Source organism: Neofelis nebulosa, chromosome 12 (genome assembly GCF_028018385.1).
Source record: "Neofelis nebulosa isolate mNeoNeb1 chromosome 12, mNeoNeb1.pri, whole genome shotgun sequence".
NCBI classification, from domain to species: domain Eukaryota; kingdom Metazoa; phylum Chordata; class Mammalia; order Carnivora; family Felidae; genus Neofelis; species Neofelis nebulosa.
Window position 1 is genome coordinate 10955625 of NC_080793.1, and position 21433 is coordinate 10977057.

At 40.8% G+C, this 21433-nt stretch overlaps 1 protein-coding gene across 3 annotated transcripts in view; it reads left to right on the top strand.

The window, feature by feature from the left end:
• Nucleotides 1–4791: 4791 nt before the first annotated feature.
• The window catches only part of NR6A1 (nuclear receptor subfamily 6 group A member 1), a 234421-nt gene continuing 217779 nt past the window's right edge, over nucleotides 4792–21433 (top strand). For all 3 annotated transcript variants that reach the window (XM_058694158.1, XM_058694161.1, XM_058694159.1), the window contains exon 1: nucleotides 4792–5052. In XM_058694158.1, the coding sequence (XP_058550141.1) occupies nucleotides 4953–5052 (100 nt within the window). In that variant the 5' untranslated portion in view covers nucleotides 4792–4952. The remainder of the gene's footprint in view (nucleotides 5053–21433) is intronic.

Consider the following 21433-nt stretch of genomic DNA (forward strand, 5'->3'; position numbering starts at 1 on the left):
GATCATGCCTCCTTCCCAAACTCTCTCCTCTCTCGGTTTCTTTCGGATTCCCCGTATAACCTCGAACGGGGTTCTTTCTCAGGCACTTTTGCTTTTCCTTGCACCTGTGCGCACTCTGGGATACCAGACACCTCTTTCCTCTCCACGCTGCCTCCGTAGGTGACCCTCCCCTGATCCAAGACAGTTCCACTTGTGTGTCTATTTATCTGCCCTTGTAAACTTTAACTGCTCAAAAAGGAACCCTTATGTGTACCCCAAATGCTACTCTCAAGCACTTCTCCCTGATGCATAACCCTTCCCCCTCTTCATTTTCTTCATAGAATTCATCCCACATGAAACGTTCTAGTTGATGTGTGTGTTTCCTTGTGATCTTTACGCCTTTCCTTGTGGGAGAGAAGTCAACTGTGCACATACCTTGTGCATGAGTAGCTAGTTGAGTGGTCTCAAAGTGTGGTTCCAGGACTAGCAGCCTCAGCATCACCTGGGAACTTAGAAATGCAAATTCTCAGGCCCTACCCCAGATCTAAGGAAGCAGAAACTCTAGGGATGGGGCCCAGCAATCTGTGTTTTAACAAGCCCTCTAAGGGACTTATAGTTTGAAGAACAACTGACCTAGCACAAGGTCTGGTGCTCCCTAACTCTGAGCTGCATTAACGAGTCACATGCTTCAGGTGTTCAGTACAAATTAGCCTCTTTCATAACTAGAGATCTGGGGACATGTCAAAATCAGGGCTAGATTAGTATAAAAAAATAAATGTGGTATGTGCGTTCTTATGTGCATAGACTGTGAATGGACACACAATAAATCATTATGGTGGTTATTGCTCAGGAGGGAAAACAGTTGTTGGGAATCAGTAAGGAGAAAGGTTTACTTTTCATTGAATACTTCTTTGCATCTGGGATTTTTGTAATGTGTGTCCTATCTATTCAAATAATAGACAAAATGTACTTAAAATAAACAGAACCAGGCAGGGGTTCCCTTTCTCAGACCTTTCTCCCCATGCAGCCTGGCTCTGACTCTGGCTAGGCTCTGGAAGAAAAAGGACACTGTCCAACTCCCCCAGCTCCGCCCCCTGCTGGCTGTCCCACAGTATGGCCCCATGGTCTCTATTTCCTCTTTTTCACCCTTTGGGTCCTACCCCCTGTCCCTCAGCAGGCTCCAGTCACAATAGATTCTCTAAATTCTCACTTGGCCTTGGGGCCTTTGCATATGCTCTTTCCTCCTGAAACTCTCTGCTCAATCTCACTCACTCTTCCTCATTCCTCTTATTTCAATGCTCCTTATCCCAGAAAGCCTCCCCTGATCATCACCGCCAACCAGAATGAACCGTGCCACAGCACAAGGAACTTCTAAGTGTGTTCTCAGTTGTAGAACTTATGTGCACATGTGGGTTTGTGTGGTTACTTGATCTGATTAGTCTCCACCAGCACAGGCTGGAGGTGAAAGCGCCCACAATGGGACTCATACCTGCCTTGTCCTTAGCTGTATCCTTGTCTTGTCCTGTTCATCCTGTTTGTCTGTCTGCCTCTGGCCTCAGGACCACTCTCCTGAAGATCCCTCCTTATCCTTGGATACTTTCCTTTCTCGTTCTTCTGTCAGGAGGCCTGTGGTGATGGGAGTTTTTTCCATGTCTTTCTGAGCCTGTTTTCTCATTTGTAAATTGAGGGAAAGTACTGACTTCCCAGGATTGCTGGGGGGAGAGGGCAGACACTGTAGGGAAAGCATCCCATACAGGTCCTACCTCATAGGGCTCTGTATGTTTAGGACAGTGGCTGCGTCTCAGTACATTGTCATTTCCCTCACCGTTCTCAGTTTCATGGTAGCTGACTCTTCCCAAGGAGTATTTTCAGAAGACAGGTAACTGGGCATTAGGATAGCTCTTTAAAAAAAAATTTTTTTTAAATGTTTTTATTTATTGAGAGAGAAACAGAGCATGAGTGGGGAAGGGGTAGAGAGAGAGAGAGAGAGAGAATCTGAAACAGGTTCCAGGCCCTGAGCTGTCAGCACAGAGTCTGATGCAGGGCTCAAAGAGATCATGACCTAGGCTGAAGTTGGATGCTCAACCAACTGAGCCATGCAGGTGCCCCAGGATAGCTCTTTAACAGTAGTAACAGGTTCTATTTATTAGGTTAGGCCTAATATTAATTGCTTTGCATGCCTCATTACTTTTATTTAAAAAATTTTTAAGTGTTTATTTTTGAGAGAGAGCGCCAGAGTGCGGGGGGTGGGGGGGGTGGGAAGCAGAGAGAGAGGGAGATACAGAATCTGAAGCAGGCTCCAGGCTCTGAGCTGGCAGCACAGAGCTGGATGCGGGGCTCAAACTCACAAATGGTGAGATCATGACCTGAGTTGAAGTTGGACACTTAACCAACTGAGCCATCCAGGCACCCCATATATTTTTGTAAGTAGGCTTTACGCCCAGGAGAGTCCAACGTGGGGCTTGAATTCATGACCCTGAGATCAAGACCTGATCTCAGATTAGAGTTGGATGCTTAACTCTCAGAGCCACCCAGGCGCCCCTGCATGCATCATATTATTTAATTCTCATAACAATCCTGTGAGGTAGCAACTATGTCTATTCCCTCCCTCCCCCTGAGAAACCAGGACTTTGAGGATTAGATGTAACACACCCAAGGTCACAGTTACTAAGTAGAAAAGTCAGATTTGTCTTATTCATCCTTTTACCCAGTCAGCAATTATTTATTCAGTGTCTACTATGTCTAGGCTCTGTGCTTAGCAGCTGGGGTTATAATGATGAGAGAATAAAGGGATTTGACTAGTCATATCCAGAAAAGCTTTTAGGAGGAAGTGACAACAAAGCTGGAGTCTGAAGGAGGAGGATGTTGCTTCCAAGGGCTAAGTTTTTGGCTGAAGTTTTTCCCCATCTTTGAGGGTCAACTTAGAATCTGTCCACCACTGAAACTCCTGGCTTTCAGGAGGTTTCTGCAGTGCCACTTAGCCTCTGATTGGATCTCCAGGGAAGGTGAACTCACTACCTCCAGCGGCCTGTGATAGAAAGGGAAGTTCTGGAAGGCCTAGGAAAACCATGTGGTCCTGACACATTTTAGAACCCAGAGCTGAGGGTATGACCCAGAGGACCTCTGCCCCCCCTCCCTCACACCACCACCACACTAAGGCTTTCCTCTCCCTCTGGGGCTGGGGAATGGTGGTAGGAAAGCAATCAGCTCAATAAAGCTGTAAGGAAACACAGAGGAGATCTAGATGTCTCCTGGTGGGAAGTATTTTAAAAAGTGTCCCTGAGGATATATTTGAACAGGATCTTGAAAGATGAATAGGAGTTTGGGACCGCGTTGGGTGAAGCCAGCTTGAAGGAGCCAAGTCTGGGTTTGGAATCCCCATCACTGCTGGGTGACTTCAACATTGTATCATAGGGACAATATCAGAGCTACCTCATAGAGCAGGTGTAAGGTTTAGACAACACAGTGTTAACGTAAACTAAACAGTGGCCAGCAGAGATTAAAGATACAATACAGATTAACCAATGTTGGTAAGGAACAGCCACCTTCAAATTGCAAGGAAGCCTTGCAAAGCATCCTGTGTAGCAGGTGAGGGAAGGTGTGTGATGAGAAATGTGGACAGGGGTCAGACCAGGCAGGGGTGCAAATGCCAGGATAAGGATTCAAAAAAAAAAAATTAAGCAAGGATTGACAGATGAGCCAGGATTGGTAGGGCGGGACTAGGGGAGTGATGAGGAAGAGGCAGCCATGAGGAAGCTGTGGCATGACCCGGCAGAGTGGAGGCGGGCAAAGCACCAGAGTTCTCGTTCTTTGTCTTCAAGCAGGTCAGGTAGGGCTTAGACCTGGGGCGGCAGCCACGATAGGTCCTGAAGGTCGACGCCTGGGCAGGCCTAGAGGCTGGTGGCCTCGCGCCACCTGGTGGCTGCAGAAGGTACTCAGCCGAGAGCAGGGAGAACGCAAAATCCGGCATTTTGCTCTGGGAAACTGAGGCAGGAAGCCGGTGGGGGTGGGGGCTTAGGACCTTCCGATTGGGCCTCGTCCCTCTTCTAACCCCATTTTACAGACGGTAACCGAGGAGAAGGGAAGGCGAACAACGTTGGGTAAGGAGTTTCTCAAACGGAGGGCTTCAAGACACTAGGAGTCAAGAGTCTGAGAGTTTAATGGCATCAATGGTGTGGAGCTTCGTTTGCCATTCGGTTGGGCAGGGAGAAAATTAGAGAGGAGGAAGAGAAACCGTAGTCCTTCCCGCCCACCCGGAGGTAAAGGCTTTTAAGAGTACCCCGGAAAGCAGAGTTTTATAGATCCTATTTGCATACGAACGTAGTCACCTGGAGTTAAACTCCATCCCTTTAATCTCTGGTCCAATTTGTCCCGAAGCCGCGAAGGAAGTCCCTCGTGAATACCTCTAAATTCCGCCCCCTCTAAGCCCCGCCCACAGGGCTGGGCTTCATTGCACGTGCTCGCCCAGCTCCTTCGCGATCCGCCCCTTGGGAAGACTCATTGTCGAGGCGGGGGGAGACGGGGAATCGTAGGGATCGTTAATCATGGAAAAATCAAATAAAGAGAAGGCCCTGAAGTAATGTTTGTTACATTTTTACCGGAAGTTTTTATCACAGTTCGAGATATTGACAGGCCTTGGCCTTCACTTCTCAGAGCTGCTTATCCTTACTCCCACCCCTTTAGTTGGTGGGGTCCCGCGTGGCCGGCCTCGCCCGGCGGACTTCAATTCCCAGCGTGCTCCGCAGGACCGTGCGTGGCAGCGGCGCGTGACGTCGGGGGAGGGAGCTGGCCAGTGCTGAGGGGGCGCGGCGCGGAGGGGCGCGGAGCCGGGCGGCTCGGGGCCCAGAGAGCGCCGCGGCCGGGAGCCCGCCGGCCCCTGACAGCCCCCTCCCCCCGGCGGACGACGACGACGAGAACGAGGGCGCCGGTCATGGCGGAGCAGCGAACCGAGCGCGGGCCCTGAGCACCACCGCATGGAGCGGGACGAACGGCCGCCTAGCGGAGGGGGAGGCGGCGGGGGCTCGGCGGGGTTCCTGGAGCCGCCCGCCGCGCTCCCTCCGCCGCCGCGCAACGGTGGGTGAGGGGCGTGTGGAGCCTGGGCCCAGGAAGAACCGACTGCCTGTCCCTTGCCCCGGGGGTTTCCCCCCCTCTCGGCCGACTTTTTGGGAAGCCGCAGCGGCTCAGGGTCTCCTCGGCGTGGACCTTCACCCCGGTCCCCTCAGCGCGGACCCTCCCTCTCCTCCCCCGTCCTACTCAGTGTGGACCCTCCCCCTCCTTCCCCGTTCCCCTTAGCGCGGACCCTCCCCCTGCCCGGTTCCTTCAACCTGGACCTTCGTTTCCCCCTCCCTTCTGTCCCCTCAGCACAGGCCTCCCCTCCCCCCGTCCCCTGTGCGCGAATCCTCCTCCCTCCCCCCAGGTCCCCTCAGCTCCGAGCCCTCCTCTTCCCTGGGTCCCTACAGTGCAGATCCTCCCTGGCCCCCCACCTCGCGTCTCGTCAGTGGGGGCTTCCCCTCCCCCTCGGGTCCCCTATGCTCAGAGCGTCCCCTTCCTCCCCCCAGAGGGTCCCTTCAGCGCGCTCCCCTCCCCCCCGCCCCGGCCTTCTCCCACGCGGGTGCCCCCTCCCTCCGCGGACGCCACACCCTCGTCCCCGTCGTTCTCTGTGCCCTCACCTTTCTGGAAGCCGCTTTCCTGCTCCTATGTTGTCCCGGGCCTCCCGTGCCACCCCCGTAAGCTCCGCGAGCCTCCACCTCTGCCCCGACCCCCCAGTTGGTTAGCTACCCGCTCAGCGGTTCCTTTTCGGACCTCTCGGTGCCTGCTCCACACCCCATTCCTCCGCTCCTGCTCAGCCCTTTTCTCTGCTGGTTTAGATCTGTGGCCCGGCCAGGCGCTCGGGACACCTGCCTCTTTCCTCTCTTCCACCGGCCCGTCCCGGTCCGCGCCTGCCCGAGCTCAGCTTTCCTTTTCCCTTTCGCGGTCCCGGACCCAGGCGCTGAGAATTCCTCACCTGGCCCGGCCCTTCCTCCCGCTCTCCCCTGCCCCCACGTCCGGGCCAAGTCCTTGGGTTCCTCCCGGCTGACTCGCCCTCCTCCCCCCCGGCTCCCTCCTTCCTCAGGGTGTTTTATTTGTATCTGTTTGATATTTTCCCCTTCGGTGTTTGCCGCGGAATGTTTTTATTGGTAACGTGTAAGGAGCTTTTGTGAGGTCGTAAAAGGTGAACTTTTGAACTTGGAAAGCGCCCTGGAGCAATTAGCGCAGGCGATAGCCCCGGGAGGCCTGCATTACAAAGGGTGCTCGTACCGGCCGGCAAACGCTCCGGCTGCAAACCCGATTTATTTATTTATTTGCCCTGCCTTCCACCTTTCACATCTTCCTCATTTCCGAATAAAGGGCAGGCTCTCGGAGATCCGCGCCTCCTCCCCTCTCTGCGCCATAAACTCGCAATTCTCTGAAAGATCTAGGACCGAACAGTGTCTAACAAGTAACAGATTTCAAATTGAATGCAAACACCCGGGACAGTTAGGAGGCACTAAAAATTAATTGCTTCAGCAAGAAGCTTCTCAATCAGGACAGTGACCTGGCAGGTGTGAGGAAAGTATCCCGAAAATAGGTCAGTTAGGCGAATGAATGAGGAACTGCAGAAGGAGAGATTTTGGGGTGAATCTGCGCGTTCATGTATTTATTGACTCATCAAGCATTTGCTACTGCCAGTTTAGTAGATCTGGTGTTTTTACCAGTTAAAAGTCTGTTTAGAAAAGAGCCTGGTTAACTTCACTCGATGTGCTGACCAAATAGTGGTATGTTTTAAAAACTCTTGTCCTTTTTTAGGCTGTATGTGATGTGTGCCATCTAGGTGGCTGGCAGTCCCATGAGGTGTCTTTGGAGAATAATTTCTGAATGTGAACATGTTTTGAGATCAATAAAATCCCGTGTCACAAAGGAGGAGGCTGGAATCCATTGAGGGTAGAAGACGACAGTATCATAGGAACAAAGGATTTCTTTAATGCTTTTGATTTTTTTAAGCTTTTAAAGTGGAGATTTGTTTTGGTATTTATGTATGGATGTTGTAAATCCTGATCTAAAATTTACCACGCTGCACTTTTACCTAAGCTACATCTATCTTATAGCCCGTATTAAGTGTATCCATTTTCATAATGTCTTTGTATGTGTGTGTACTTCCTGTACCCACCTGTGCGTTAACATGTAGATGATTGATTTTACTACAGACATTACTTTCAATTCTGCTTGAGAATGTTGTAAGGGAAACCTAGGAACTGCATTTGCTATTAATTATTCATTAGTACATTTTAAAGAACTCATTGGTAATTTTAACTCTTAATCAGATTTCCCATTCATAGTCTCATTTCCTCAATTGGTCAGAACCATTTTAAAGACTGTTATCGAGCATTCCATTTAGGCCAAGGTGGCTTTAATATTTTACATCAGTTCAATTTAGTGCTATAAATATTTCCTTTTTGTTGAAAACACAGTGGGGACTTTGGACAGTTTGGGCTTAAAATACATGAAATGTTGACTGTTGTGGGATATTTTAGTGTAAAAACCAGCATTGTGTACTGTTTTACAATTTATGTTCATTTTCTCTTGCGATTATAATTTAACATGCTCCCAGAAGAATTACCAAAATAGAAAAAAATAAAAAAGAAAGTTTATCTTTGGCATGGTGGGAACTTGTTTCTTCCTTTTATACTTCCTAATATTTTTCTCCAAAAGTAAGTGAAACTGCTTAAGTTCTAAGCAGAGAAAATGAATTCTTCTGGCTCTGTATCCTAATGACTGATTTACATTTTGTATGAAATATCTGTAATAGATCGCTGTTTAGATAGGAGGTCTTTTGGTTTGTGTCCTGAAGAACTAAACTGGAGGTGGAATTTTAGAAATGCTTTCCTGCCGGAAACGCCATTGATGCTGAATTTACAGTCCTTTAGATGTTTTTTATTATTCTATCGGAACAGAGTTGCTAGCCTTTTGATGCACCATCACCCTTTCAGGAATTTCATGTGCTGACTGCGCTAGATATTTTCAGTTGTTGCTGTAGGTTTTCATAACAAACATGAACTCGTTCAGTCATGATAGAGGGACTCTCCTTTTGGGGTTTCAAAGGGAGACAAAAGATTTGGGGAAGTATGTGCTGAATATTTGTTATATTTTAACAGAATGAGGTAGTAATCTTTTAGATATTCCAAGTAAAGGAAGGTTATAAGCCATTAATCAGTAATTAAAAGCATGTTTTCTGTAATTACACTTCAGAGGAAATGGGGAGAAGTTCGCTAAATAACTTAATGCCTTTTTCCTGGTATGACCATGCCATGCAAATGTTTATCCCTGAAAATATCAGATTTTTTCCATGACAGTTTAACTTTTCAGTTCTGTGACTTTAAAAGTTAATTAGGAGCCCCCTCCGAATTTTCTACTTTCATTAAAAAAAAAAAAAGCAACAACATACTCTGGTACTGTTGCTTAGTACAAGTGGCACACAGGTATTTTGTATTAAGTTCGTGACCTCCAAAGAACACTGAAAGGCAACAATGAACAGATTCACTGGTGATTTTGAGCAGCTGAGGTGTGAGATGACCACATTTCTGATCTCATATTTACCACCCATCAAATTCTTTGTGAGCATTTCTGCTCCTTGTAATGAAAATACGATCGTGACATGCTTCCTAATTTGTAAATTATTCTGAATTCCATAGGAAAAAGGTATGTGGTGTGTGTGTATGGCATGTGTTAGCATGTGAAAGGGAGTTAGATGGAGAGGATAATGAAAGAAAAAAAAACCTGGTAGATTTCCTCAACTATGCCCAAATCCTACATTTCCATATTTTATTCATAATTTCTTAGTTTATAACTTTCCTCCTTTTTCCTGGCGTTGTGGGGCTAAGGTGAAAAATAAGCCTTAGGTTAAAATAACCTATTTTTAGGTTAGTGGAGGGTAGAAATGCCAACTGCTACTATACTGATAAAAAGTTTCTTATAACACTTGTAGTGCTTGTTGTGCAAGTTCGCTTTAAATTGCTAATGATGTTTGGGAGTTTGGGGGCCTGGGGCTGTGTATGTTTCATCTTGTATTAAGATACCATCACTTGGTTTTTATAACTAGGTAGATATTTATTGGTTTTTGTTGAATAAATTGGTCCATTAATGAATTGTGTTGAGATCACAACTTCTGGCTTCAGAATTTCAAAAGCCAGGATAGCTTCTTCCAAATCAGGAGACTTCGTTTTCAACAAGCTCATCTAGATCTTGGGGGCCTTCTCATAATTTTTGGCTATTTACTTTTGTGTTGTAGCCAAGTTAAAGGATACTTTCTAAGTATTTACATGTATATAATTAGGTTGAAAGTTTTTGAGAAGATAGCTTTTAAGAGCAAATTCTACGTTGTTGGTCAAATCTGTTCTTTTAAAGTAGTATCATAAAAATGCTTTATTTTGTGTGAACCAATCACTTTATATGTGAAAAAGGGTCATAGAAAAATTAAAATTCTGAATCAACAGATAAACAAAACTTGCATTACTACAAAACGTCCTGGAAACAGTTTTGAACAGAAGGTAGCTACTGAATATGCCCATACAAGTAAAGATTTAAAATACTTAAATTTTCATTGCTTTGAAAGTATTTCCCAAACCAAGACATTATAAAAGAAAGCATTTTGTTTCAAACTTTTACATTTTTAAGGACGTTTTTCTAGCTCAGGTAATTTCTTAAGGGTTTATGGATGCCTCTGATTGATAGCTAGAGTTCAGAAATACCAGAATTATTAAAGTCAGCAAGAAGTGCTGAGCAGGTGATTTTTTTTTTTTTTTTTTTTTTGGGTGTTCAGCCCCTGTTAGAGCCATAGTTTCAGATTTATCTGAGTTTAATCTTAAAAAACAAAAACAAAAAAACCTTTGGATATAACTTTGATAACACAGTATTCTGAGAATCAAGTCCAGTATTGTATTTATTACTTGTTTTCCAACATGGCTTGTCTGTATGCAAAGGATAAGGCTATTAGACTATAAATCATGGAAAATTAGAAGAAAGACATTGTGAGATGTCTAACTTGCTTTTCAGTGTGATTTAAAATTAATTGTAAACGAGAGAACTTTGAGAGAATAAAATGCTTCCGACTTTATTTTGTCCTTATTACCTGCTGTTCAACAGCAGCCTGTGTAGAACAGCTTCTCAAGAAAACATTTTTTTTTTTTTTTTTTTTGTTATGACTATTTAAATAAGACTTTACTGTGTAACCTGGTAATTCTAATTAACAGTGATTTAGTTGGGGAGCAAACCAGGATTTCATCAGCTGGCTGCTGGGGAGCTGAATTGCTTTTTTCCCCACCCCCAGCTGCACCAAATCTTTTGATCCCTAAGCTACAGTGGTTGTCATTTGAGAAAGCAAACTGAGAGAAAATAAGTCGTGAAAATAGCCTGCTTTGAGGCTTCACTTGCATTTTTGAATTTTTGTTCTTAAAAAAAATTACAGGAATAATTGAATCTTCAAAATTTATATTGAATGGAGCAAACTCATGTCTAAATACAAAATTCTTGGATTTCCTTAACGAATACACTTCTTTAAAAATTTTGGGGTTGTTTTAATACTGATAATCAGTATTTCAGAAGGGAAATTATCCTAATTATAAATTCACAGGAGGCATTCCAGTGCTTTGAATTTCGTTAGGAATGGATGTTTGGGGGAAAGGAGCCTTTATGCAATGGAAAAATTTTCATTCAAGGTAGTTTGTGGTTTCTAAACCATCAGAATTATATAATTCCAAATAACGAATCAGAAATTCTTCAGTCATATACTAAATAAACTCTACAATGTGTTATAATAAGAGTTAACTTTAAAAAATATATTCAAATAAAGAGATTTTTGGATCCTAATTGCAGATTGTACACCCTTCAGTTTGTTTATACCAGAGAAGCTATTCAAGCATAAACCACAGATGGCAGTAGTAGCATATTTTTCTATTTTCTAGAGGGATTCTTGCCTTTAAATTGGTGTCAATTCAATGGGCACTGTTGATAAGTCAGCTGGCAAGTGTAATGTTTCCAAAACCAATTCCCTAGGCAGTGACATGTAATGTATTCCGGAAACAAATCCGAGCATTTGATTTGAAGATACACTCTGTGGGTGGTTTGGACCAGAATAGTGACTTTGTCAAAGGGAAAATTATAAAGAGAACTTCTTAATAGTGATCGAGGGTATTGAGTAATAAACACACTGGAACTGTAGCTGTGATATTAGCATAGGATGTATTTGTATTAACCATAGATATTTGCTTGAACAATGGTTTGTGTTGGAAACAATTTATAATTCATTTTAAAATATACTTAAGAATCATAATTTTGAGAGAAGTACACAACTAAATTCGTCATGTGGAAGAGGTGGATAGCCTCCACTTTTATTTGCAACTTTTTACATTTCATAGTATGGAATTTTAGATCTGTCTGTAAAAATACTTCAGGGTGGGTTCTGCTTGCTCTTTCAGTCATCACTGTAGTGTCAAAATTTCTGTGTTCTTACTTTTCTCCTTTAAAAACACTGATTGAAAAAAGGACATAATTCATTAAACAAATTTTTAAACTTCTTATGATATTTCCTTTGAGTTCAAAGGAAACAGAGGTGTTATCATCTAGTTTAATACTCGGGCACATATCTGTAACAAATTTGTGCCAAAATGAAGAATGGGCTGATTGAATGAAGGGAACTGCCTTAACCTATATCTAGTTTTCATTTAAAAAATTAATTTTCTGTAACTCATGCACTCATTTCAGTCTTGAAGCTGTGTCATTTTGGAAGGATTAAACATTCAATCTTTTTAACCATTTGTTAACTCCTTATAGATCAAATGCAGTGTTGTTTGTATCACAGCTCTAATTTATTCAATTTAGTTTTTCTCTCACAAAAGACAGAACACTTCTATGAAGTCTTACTCTCTATCCTGCTTTCTCATCTCTTGCCTTTTAAAATTTATAAATGATTAATGAAATGGTACTCAGATGGATTTATTGTTTTCTGTCATTCATCATTTGTTGATCATTCATTACTGGAATGTTTGTTTCAGACTTAATTTCTTCCCATTCATTGAGTCCTTAAATGTTATTACTATAATATCTAAACCATTGGTTTTCAAAGTGTGGTTCAAGAATCCCTGGGGAGAGTCCTTGAGACCCTTTCAGGAGGTTCTTGAAGTCAAAACTATTTTTATGATAATATGGACATTACTTGCTTTTTTCACCACATTAACATTTGTACTGAAGTCGGAGAAACAATGGTGGGTAAAAACTGTTGGCGCCTTAGAAGAAATCAAGACACCAAACTGCACTAGTAGTTATTGTGTTTGTCCCCTCCATGCACTTGTATTTTTTTTTAAAAAAAGCCATTTCACCAAAGCCTGTCTTTGTTGAAGGGGTAAAAATTATTAATTTTATTAAATCTCGACCTTTGAGTACATATGTTTTTGATATTCCATTTGAGGAAATGGCAAATAGGCAAGTACACACAAAGAATTTCTGTTGCATGCCAAAATAGGAAAAGTGCTTGTGCAGTTGTGAACTGAACTAGTAGCTGCTGTTTTTCATGGAACACCATTTTCACTTGAAAGAACAATTGATAAACCAAGGTTTATTCGGACCTACGTATTTGGCATTCCATGTTTTTGGAAAATGAACAGTGAATTTGTTGAGGAAAACAGAGTATTTGTTGTTGGTGAGTAAAATTTGAACTTCCAGATGACAATTAGAATTTTGGAAAACTCATATCTGCCACTTTGAGCTTGACAGCTACCCAATACTTATGCCTTTTCTGATGAAATTGATGGTGATATTATTAACATATGTGAGGGGTTTTTTTTGATACTGTACAATGAAATTTGTTAACAATTTGAAGATCGTATTTCAGTGAAGGAATATTTTCCAAATCACTGATGTATCATGTTAAAAAAAAAATCGTGCATGGGGTAAAAGTTCAGTTGAAAATGTCAAATAGACCAATGGATTTTAATGTGACAAAGTACACAGAGTTCATTGATACAGTTTTATATTTCACATTGAACTAACCATTAAGAATCTACCACTCACTGAGTCTTGGTGTATTATCAAAGAAAAATATCTATAGTTATTTTAATAAGCAAATACTTCTTTTCCAATTATAAATCTATGAGAACAGATTTTCTGCCAAAACAGTTTATTACAACATACTGAAAGTAGACACATACAGGAGAATCTAGCTGCCAGAATTAAGTCAGATGTTAAAAGGGATTACCAAAAATATAAAACAATGCTAATCTTACCAAATTTTTTTTTGTTGTAAAATAGTTATTTTTCGTAAAAACATTTATATAACGTGACAAGTTTATTATTACTTTTAGATGAATAGATATTTTAAAAATTTCATGGTTTTACAGTATGATAAATATTGATAGATATAACTCATATAAATAATAGCTCTTTGAGGTCCTTGATAACTTTTAAGAATGTTAAAGGGGTCCTAATCACTCAGACCAAAATATGAGAACCTTATTCTAAGTGAATGAATTTAATGTGTAAGAAAATGGTGACTTCACAAGATACTATTGTTAGTACTTTGTTACTTTGGGTTGTCCTTTCCTCTCCCCCTCCCGCCTCCAAAGGGACTACAGAAGAAAAAAAAAATGGAAAGAGTTCCTATCATTTTAAATTTTCTTTGCTTGACTAAATGAAGTGTGTCCTAGTTCACCCTGAGTTCTCTGACAGGCTTTTGTTACCTGCTACATGAAACCTGTTGCTTAACTGTTAATTTGTGGTAGAAAATTTCCAACAGAACCTGTTTCCTCATGAAAGGGAGATTTATAATTGTGGAAATAAATCTTACAACACAAAAATACTTAATAAGAGTCATTGCTGTAAAAATAATGGCATATTTATATGGGATAAAAAAGATCCTATCTTGCTTTTTAAAACTTCCAAGAATAACTTGCTTGTTTGTTCAGATAAATTTGGCTTTCACAGAGTCTTCTAAAGTTGTGGTTTGGTAATGTTATTTTGTAGATTGGTTTGCCTTTTTAACCTGGTTTTCACTGAGGGATGTGGTAATAAAGCCGGTATAGAAGAAGCATCTCCTCTTCTGGTCTAAGAATACCCTTTCCTAGTGTGAGTAACATTTTAGTGTAAGTCAATTGCTATGTTGTTAAAGAGTTAGGGATTTACTCCTAAGGGTAGTTGCTATGTAGAACTCATTCTGTAGTGAGTTTGCTGGCAGAAGAAATGTCACATAACAATGTGAATAACAATAAGGACTTACTGGATCAGAACTTAAGATGAAGCTTGGTGGGTAATGAAAGATCAATGAGATATTTAGGTTTCCTTCCTTGAGAGCTCTGTAATTATCTTGGTGTTCTTGGAGTTTCACATAGTGTGCCTTTTAAAGCATTTTTGTATTCTTTGGGGGTTGCAGCTTAGTCATAAGATACAAGTCTTTTTTATTTTAAGACTTGGATTTTATTTCAAGTTTCAGATGGAATTTTAAAATGCATTCTTCATCAATTGAGTTAAGTCGTTTTAATTACTAAAATTAATAACTGAGACAGATTTTTTTCTCCCATATTCTTGCTATACTCTTGAAATCTAACCTGTCAGGAGACTTCCTCTCTAGCCTTACAGTCCTTCCTCCAAAATCCCTTTTTACCAGGATAATAAACCACCTGGGGGAAACCCCCCACTGATATCTATTTAGAGGGCTTTGTTTTTTGGAAGTGGCAGTAGTAGTCTGACACAGAGGAAGGATTTTGGTTAGATGGTGTGAGAGGGAAAGAGCATGGACTCGAGTGTGGCAGAACAAAGATCACAGCTATGTGACTTTGTCACTTGACTTCTCTGAACTTTGGTATTCATATTTAATAATTATAGCAGCTAACATTTATGTATAATATTCTAAACACCTTACATATAATAACTCAGTTTATCCCCATAACGCTATGAATTAGGTGTTCTGTTATCCTCTCCATTTTGCAGATGTGAAAACTGAAGCCCATAGAGGTTAAGCCCCAAATTTCACGGTTAGTAACATTATAAATAATGTTTCCTAGATTTAATCTCTCCCCACTCCCATACTGTAACTTTGAAATTGACTGTAGGGTTATTAGGATTAGTGACAAGGTCTTTATAAAGTGCCAACCATATCTGTCCCAAAGCAGACATTTGTGGATCCAGACCATTTATAGTTGTTGAGGAGGCCCAGAACTCTCAGCTTTCTGTCGGTAGTCACAGAGATCCACTTTTAGAATTGCAGGTGACTTTTTCTTTCTCTCATGTGGGCTTTAATAAGCCAACCAGGAAACAATTCTGTGGAGTCAGGGACAATCCTTGGTGACTCTGAGTGGTGCTAAAGGAAAGAGGGGTTTTGAGGTACTCAAGGCAGGGATAACTATCTCTCTTGTAGCTGTGTCCTCAACACTAAACACAAGGAATTGGTGTTTTATGAATGTTGAATGAATGAATGAAAAGTCAGGTCAGGAGTCTTGAGTCTTGATTTTATCAGGGTCCTTTGGATTTGAGTCCTTTGCTGGTAGTCAGAGAAAGTCTACAAAACGAAAGAATTTTCTTCTCAGTCACTTGGGAAAATTGACCAATATCTGAGTCAAGCAGTGTGTTTCAAGCTAAATCCAGAGTTTGATGGGCCCTGAAACCAGAATGTAGTTTCTATTTGGAAATGTGGCTCTCCTTGTAACTGAAGTGACTAGATATACCAGATTAAGAAGAGATAGCCAGTAAACTCCTGGTTGTTTGCTTGACTGTTTTGGGATATTCACTTTAGGAAAAGATGGCTTTGTCCTTTGTATCTTTTTTATTTATGCCACACCAAAGCTGGCTGTATGGAAGAGAAGAAAACCAATCCAAGAAAGTTGATGTAACTTTTTGAAAATGGAAATACAAGAGCCAGTTTTCCAAAGCTTGTAAAACATAGAACATGATTTCCCAGCAAAGAGAGATACAGTGAGAAAAATGTGGCAATGTGGGTTAATAGATTATGGTAGCAGTATAGTTTGAGTAGAGAAGGACTTGAGAGAGAAGGCCAACCACATTATTTGGGGAGGTAGGAGGCCTAGGAACTCATTGATAGGCCTGAGTTTTGCCTGGGTTCTGATTCTAACACTGTAACAAAGCTCTGAGTCTATATGGATCCACCTCTAAAATGAAGGAGCTAAATTAGATAATCCCTGAAGGAATTTTCCAGCTTTATGATGGAATGAATTGGGTAAAACAGGAAGTTGCAATTTAGGAAAGCCCTGCCTAAAGCAAATAGTTGTGATACAGCACAGATTCTCTGGGATGATTTTGATTTCAGATACCCTCAAAGAATGTTTGTATTTACCATACTTTGTTTCCCTGTTTTGATTTTAGAACACCTGGCTGCTTTCAAGTCTGTAGGGTCACATAATTTACATGACAGATAGCATTCTCTGTGTGCACTTTTATAGAAATGTTTACAATTACAGTTCTAATGCTATCATTTGTAATGTAAACTTGAAATTATATGTAGAGTTTTCGTTTATTTTTTTCTTTTTAAAAATGATCACTTTTCCCCCCATTTATAACCCCTCCGTGGTACACTTTCTCTTTCCTAAGTACAATTTCATTCATTGAGTCAAACCTATAATTTCAGTTTTTCTCTCATTCCTTGTAAAGGGATTTTATCTGCAAAATGCATTCAGCATTGAGAAGGGTTCTGTCCTCTTAAGATTAAATGCCCTGCATTTGAGAACTTGGATTCATTAAGGAAAATTGCAAAACTTCCTTAAATGCTGTAGGTCTGTAAAAAAGGGAACCCAGCAGGAAAGGGGCAGCAATGCATGGGGGAGGGGAGAAGTGGAGGGGGGGGGCAGTAAGCAAGGGAGCTGCAGTTGAAATATTCATCAATCATTTTACTGGCACCAGGAAACCAATCAGCCTTTTAGAGGAGAGAACTTAATCAATCACCTAATGTGGGAAATTACAATTGCTTTCCCACACACAAAAATATTCTCTTACTTGCTGACAGATCAAATCTGAAAGATAGTTGGGCTGGCCAGTATCCAGAGCTAACTGATGGCAAGCAGTTACTGAAAGTACTACTGTGATGAAGAAATGCTCATAGCATTTGAAGATAAAATTTCCTACCTGCTTTGAGCCTTTTCAAAATCTTTCATAGTGAGTTTGCTTTTCATAAAGTGTCTTCCATTAATAAGAAACCATTACAGAGCACATATGGGTAATACAAAGGGTGTGAAACACTAAATTTATTCTCCAAAGCTAGTTTAAGGAGCATAGATGGGGCTTCTGGCTGGAGAATACCCAGTGTTTCCAGTGCCTCATTTGGAAAGCAACTTTAGAGCGTTGTCTAAAGGGACATATCCTGGGGAACAAAGTTGGAAGTGTTTGCGTATAAATAAAAGCTGGAGGGGGATTTAGCTGTATCTTGTATTTAGATTTTAAATGACGTGATCTCTGAGCTGTGTTCTTGAATTGCCTATGGCCCTTAGATACTTAGGTGTGAGCTGCCTAAGAATCCAGTATTTTTAAAGTTAGAAATGCATGATCATTGTGGAAAATACAGAAAATGAAGGAAAAGGAAAATTACATATATTAATCTTGCTTTCAAGCAACTTGCATTAACATTTTCTGATTTTTTCTTCTAGATTTTTTACAAATCCTAGTTTTTTGCTTGTGATTGTACAGTATATGCCATTGTTTTATGCTTTTTTTTTTTTAAAGTTTAAGCTTTTTTCTCAAACTTTATACAATCAACCTGAATTCATTTAAAACTGTTAATAGTATATCACAGTCCATCGTTCTTAATTGTCGGACATTTAGTTTTTAGTTTCTCATTTTATAACAGTACTAACCCCAGACCATTTTGTGCTTCCTTTTAATTTGGCTTATTTTGCAGGGTAGATTTTTAGAAGTATATATCTACCTATTGCACCTTCTTCAACAACCAGTTTAATTTACACTAAGATATTTTGTATACTAACATCTAGGTCTGTTAGCAGTATTTTTTTTTTTTTTTTTTAAATAAGTGCCTGATGCTCAAGATAGAATTGAGATGTGGTGATTGGCTATTCTGTTCTCATTTTTTAGAGAGAAAGTCATTCCTAATGCCTTTTGTCCCCTGAATCTTTTAGATTTCTGGCACCAGCCCTCCCATGCACATTGCATTCCACCCCCACCTCCGTCCTACTATCTCTAGCCTGGTCAGAGCAGTGTTTAGGGACCCTTCTGAGGCTGCCGTCTTTCTCTTAAAGATTATTAGGGAATGGGTGGCAAAGACACTTTGGAGCCTTCGCTGGTTGCCTCTAAAAATCTCAGAAGGATGGATTGGTGGTGTGACTGTGTGTGTGTGTGTGTGTGTGTGTGTGTGTGTGTGTGTGTTCCAATACAAATATAATACCTTCCTCAAAGTCTTGAATATATCCAGAAGCTTGTGACTGAATTTGGTTAGAAATTAAATACAGGGAGAGAGAAGTTAAACTTGCATTCCTTTAGAAATCTGTATAATCCCCTTCAGTTCTTCAGTGGCTGACTTTTATCCTAATCCTGCATGGGGTTTTATAGTGAAAAAGACCTAAATAAATCTTGTACTAATTTGAAAGGCATTGGCAGTTTTTAACAGGGCTGGTTTTAGAATGGAAGTTAGTAACATTTTGGGATTCTGGTGATCTACAAATTTTGAATTAAAACATAAATGATATTTGCTGAAATTAAAGAGTTTTCTAATTTGTAAAGTTTATGTTTGTTGATTGAGGAGGGTAAACACAAATGTTTGAAGATCATTTGCTCTCCTTCTTTGTTCTCACCACTGGTGGTCAGAGAACTTGCAATTTGCCAAAACACAGTCTTTATAATGCTCTTTAATAAGAAAGTAAATAAGCCAGCTGCTCTTTCCCATTACTATACCAGTTGCAAACTTCTTCAAATCCTGGTTAGTAATTAAAAGCCTTGAGATGACCTTGAATCTAACTGAAATACAAAAAGCTGTCCTGAGTTAAATTTATAGCTTTTGTTGATTGCAAAAGAGATTAGGAAGAATCACATTCTGTTTGCTAAAAACATTAAAGGTGGCCTTGTGTAGTGTACATTGAAGATGAGAAATACGAACCACTATTAAAGTGCAAAAAAGAGGCCTGGAATGGACTTGAAAAAAATTAAGTTTGTCATCTCTTCATTGAGCATTTAAAATATGTACTTGAAAAGATTGGAGGTAGGGTGGCATTTTTCAAACTGTCAGTTTGTGATATTCAGATTTGTTAGAGGATCTGTTCCCGGGGCGCCTGGATGGCTCAGTCGGTTGAGAGTCTGGCTTCGGCTCAGGTCATGATCTTGCAGTCTGTGAGTTCGAGCCCCACGTCGGGCTCTGTGCTGACAGCTCGGAGCCTGGACCCTGCTTCAGATTCTGTGTGTGTGTCTCTCTCTCTCTTTCTGCCCCTCCCCCACTCGTGCTCTCTCTGTCTCAGAAATAAACATTAAGAAAAATTTAAAAAGATCTGTTCCCCTACATCTTAATATCAAAGAGACGTTTGAACCCAATGGGAAATCAGAACAAGTGTTTAATGCTTTTTAAAAGTAACAGTGTAATTGGGTCTTGAAATATTTTACAGGAGTGGGAACTTTGTTAGTAAGTTTCTGATTATACTCAGGCAGTGTAATATCATATATTGATATTTTAAAAGTGCTTTATATAATGGGCCATATCATAAAATCTATGAATAGAGAATTTTTCTGCTAAATAAAAAGGGCAGAATACATTTTTAGTTGTTTAGAGAGCCTTGAACTACCATTTTATTGATAGAAGGAAACTTGAAATTGTTGCTGTTAAGTTTTATGCATCAGTTGGTGGGGTGACATGTCTCCTGGCATCATAAATGTGATACATCCCTGAAGAGTCCAGCCATAAGGGAAATAGTTTGAGCAAGCATTAATGTCTTATATAGATCTTACAGATTTTAGGATTATTTTTGTTCTTATATTTATTTAGGGAGACTAGCCTACACTTTGTTCAGAATAATGATCATAGGGGTACCTGGGTGGCTCCATCGGTTAAGTGTCCAACTTTTGGATTTGGTTCAGGTCATGATCTCACGGTTAGTGGATTTGAGCCCCTCATGGGGCTCTGCACTGACAGCACAGAGCCTGCTTGGGATTCTCTCTCTCCCTCTCTCTTTGCCACTACTTGTGCTGACATTCTTTCTAGGCTCTCACTCTCTCTCAAAATAAATAAATGAACTTAAAAAAATTGATCATAAAATTGTGTGTGTGTGTGTGTGTGTGAGAGAGAGAGAGAGAGGGAGGGAGGGAGGGAGGGAGAATGAAAGGAAAGGTTATAATGTACAGCAGGGATTGCCAGTCTGGGATCCTTAAAGATGGTAATGGGGATTCTCAAGCAATTGCCATTATTTAAAATTTTATCTGAAATCATATGAGTAATAAAGTTTTCCAGACTAAATAATAAGATCTCGAAACTTCTAACTTCTGCTTGGAATTATTCCAACTTAGTCTGGTAACACTGCCACTCAATCTCTGAATAGCAGATAGAAGTTCTTGCAGAAAAGGGTAGAGTAAGAATTGTGGTATGGTAGACAAACTGCATTGGCAATTAAAAATGATTTCCGTGAACTATTGTGATGTAGTGATAAGAGTAGGTGTGTTAGAGCATGAGCTTTGGAGTTAGACCTGGCTTTAAATCCTGTCTTAACTACTTTTGTGGGGATTTTGGAAGGTAATGGTGGTGAAAGAACGTTAGGATCACCACACACCAGATTACTGGTGAATGAAATGATGCAGTGTGTGAGAACCTAGAGTGTAGCTATGTTACTTCAGGGAAGTTATTTAACATTTCTCAATTTACTTATCTGTAAGTAAGGTTAAGACCATCTACTTCATAGGTAGGCAAGCTGGTTCACCAAAATCCAAGTGATTGAAACTTGTTTGCCAAATGTCCAATTCACCCAGTAGGTAATTCAATAAAAATCAATTTGCTGAATCTCATTTGTAGAACTTAAAGAATTTATCATCACTCTCCTTAATTGCTCTCCTACCATTTTCCCCCCTATCCTCCCCCTTTTCCTATACCTCCTCTCTTCCCCCATCACCTGCAGCCCAGACCAGGCTATATCTTTCCACCAGCAGAGGTCCCCTCTCTGCCCTAGTTTCTTTGTAGCCCCAGCAGCAGAGAGCTGGAGTAGAGACAGATTGAACATTCTTGAGAATGCTGCTATCCTGTCAATCTAAATTTGGTAAAAATATTTAAAAGCTAATTAAACTGTCCCATTTATATGAACTGTTATAAACTGTCTAAATGGTTAAAACAAATTTTGGGTAAATTTAGAGATTTGGCTATTGGGAGATTTGGCCATCTGGTAAATTGACTTGGAACTACCTACATAGGTGTGTTTGGAGAAATTAGGCCATATATGTATATATGTATATGTGTGTGTGTATA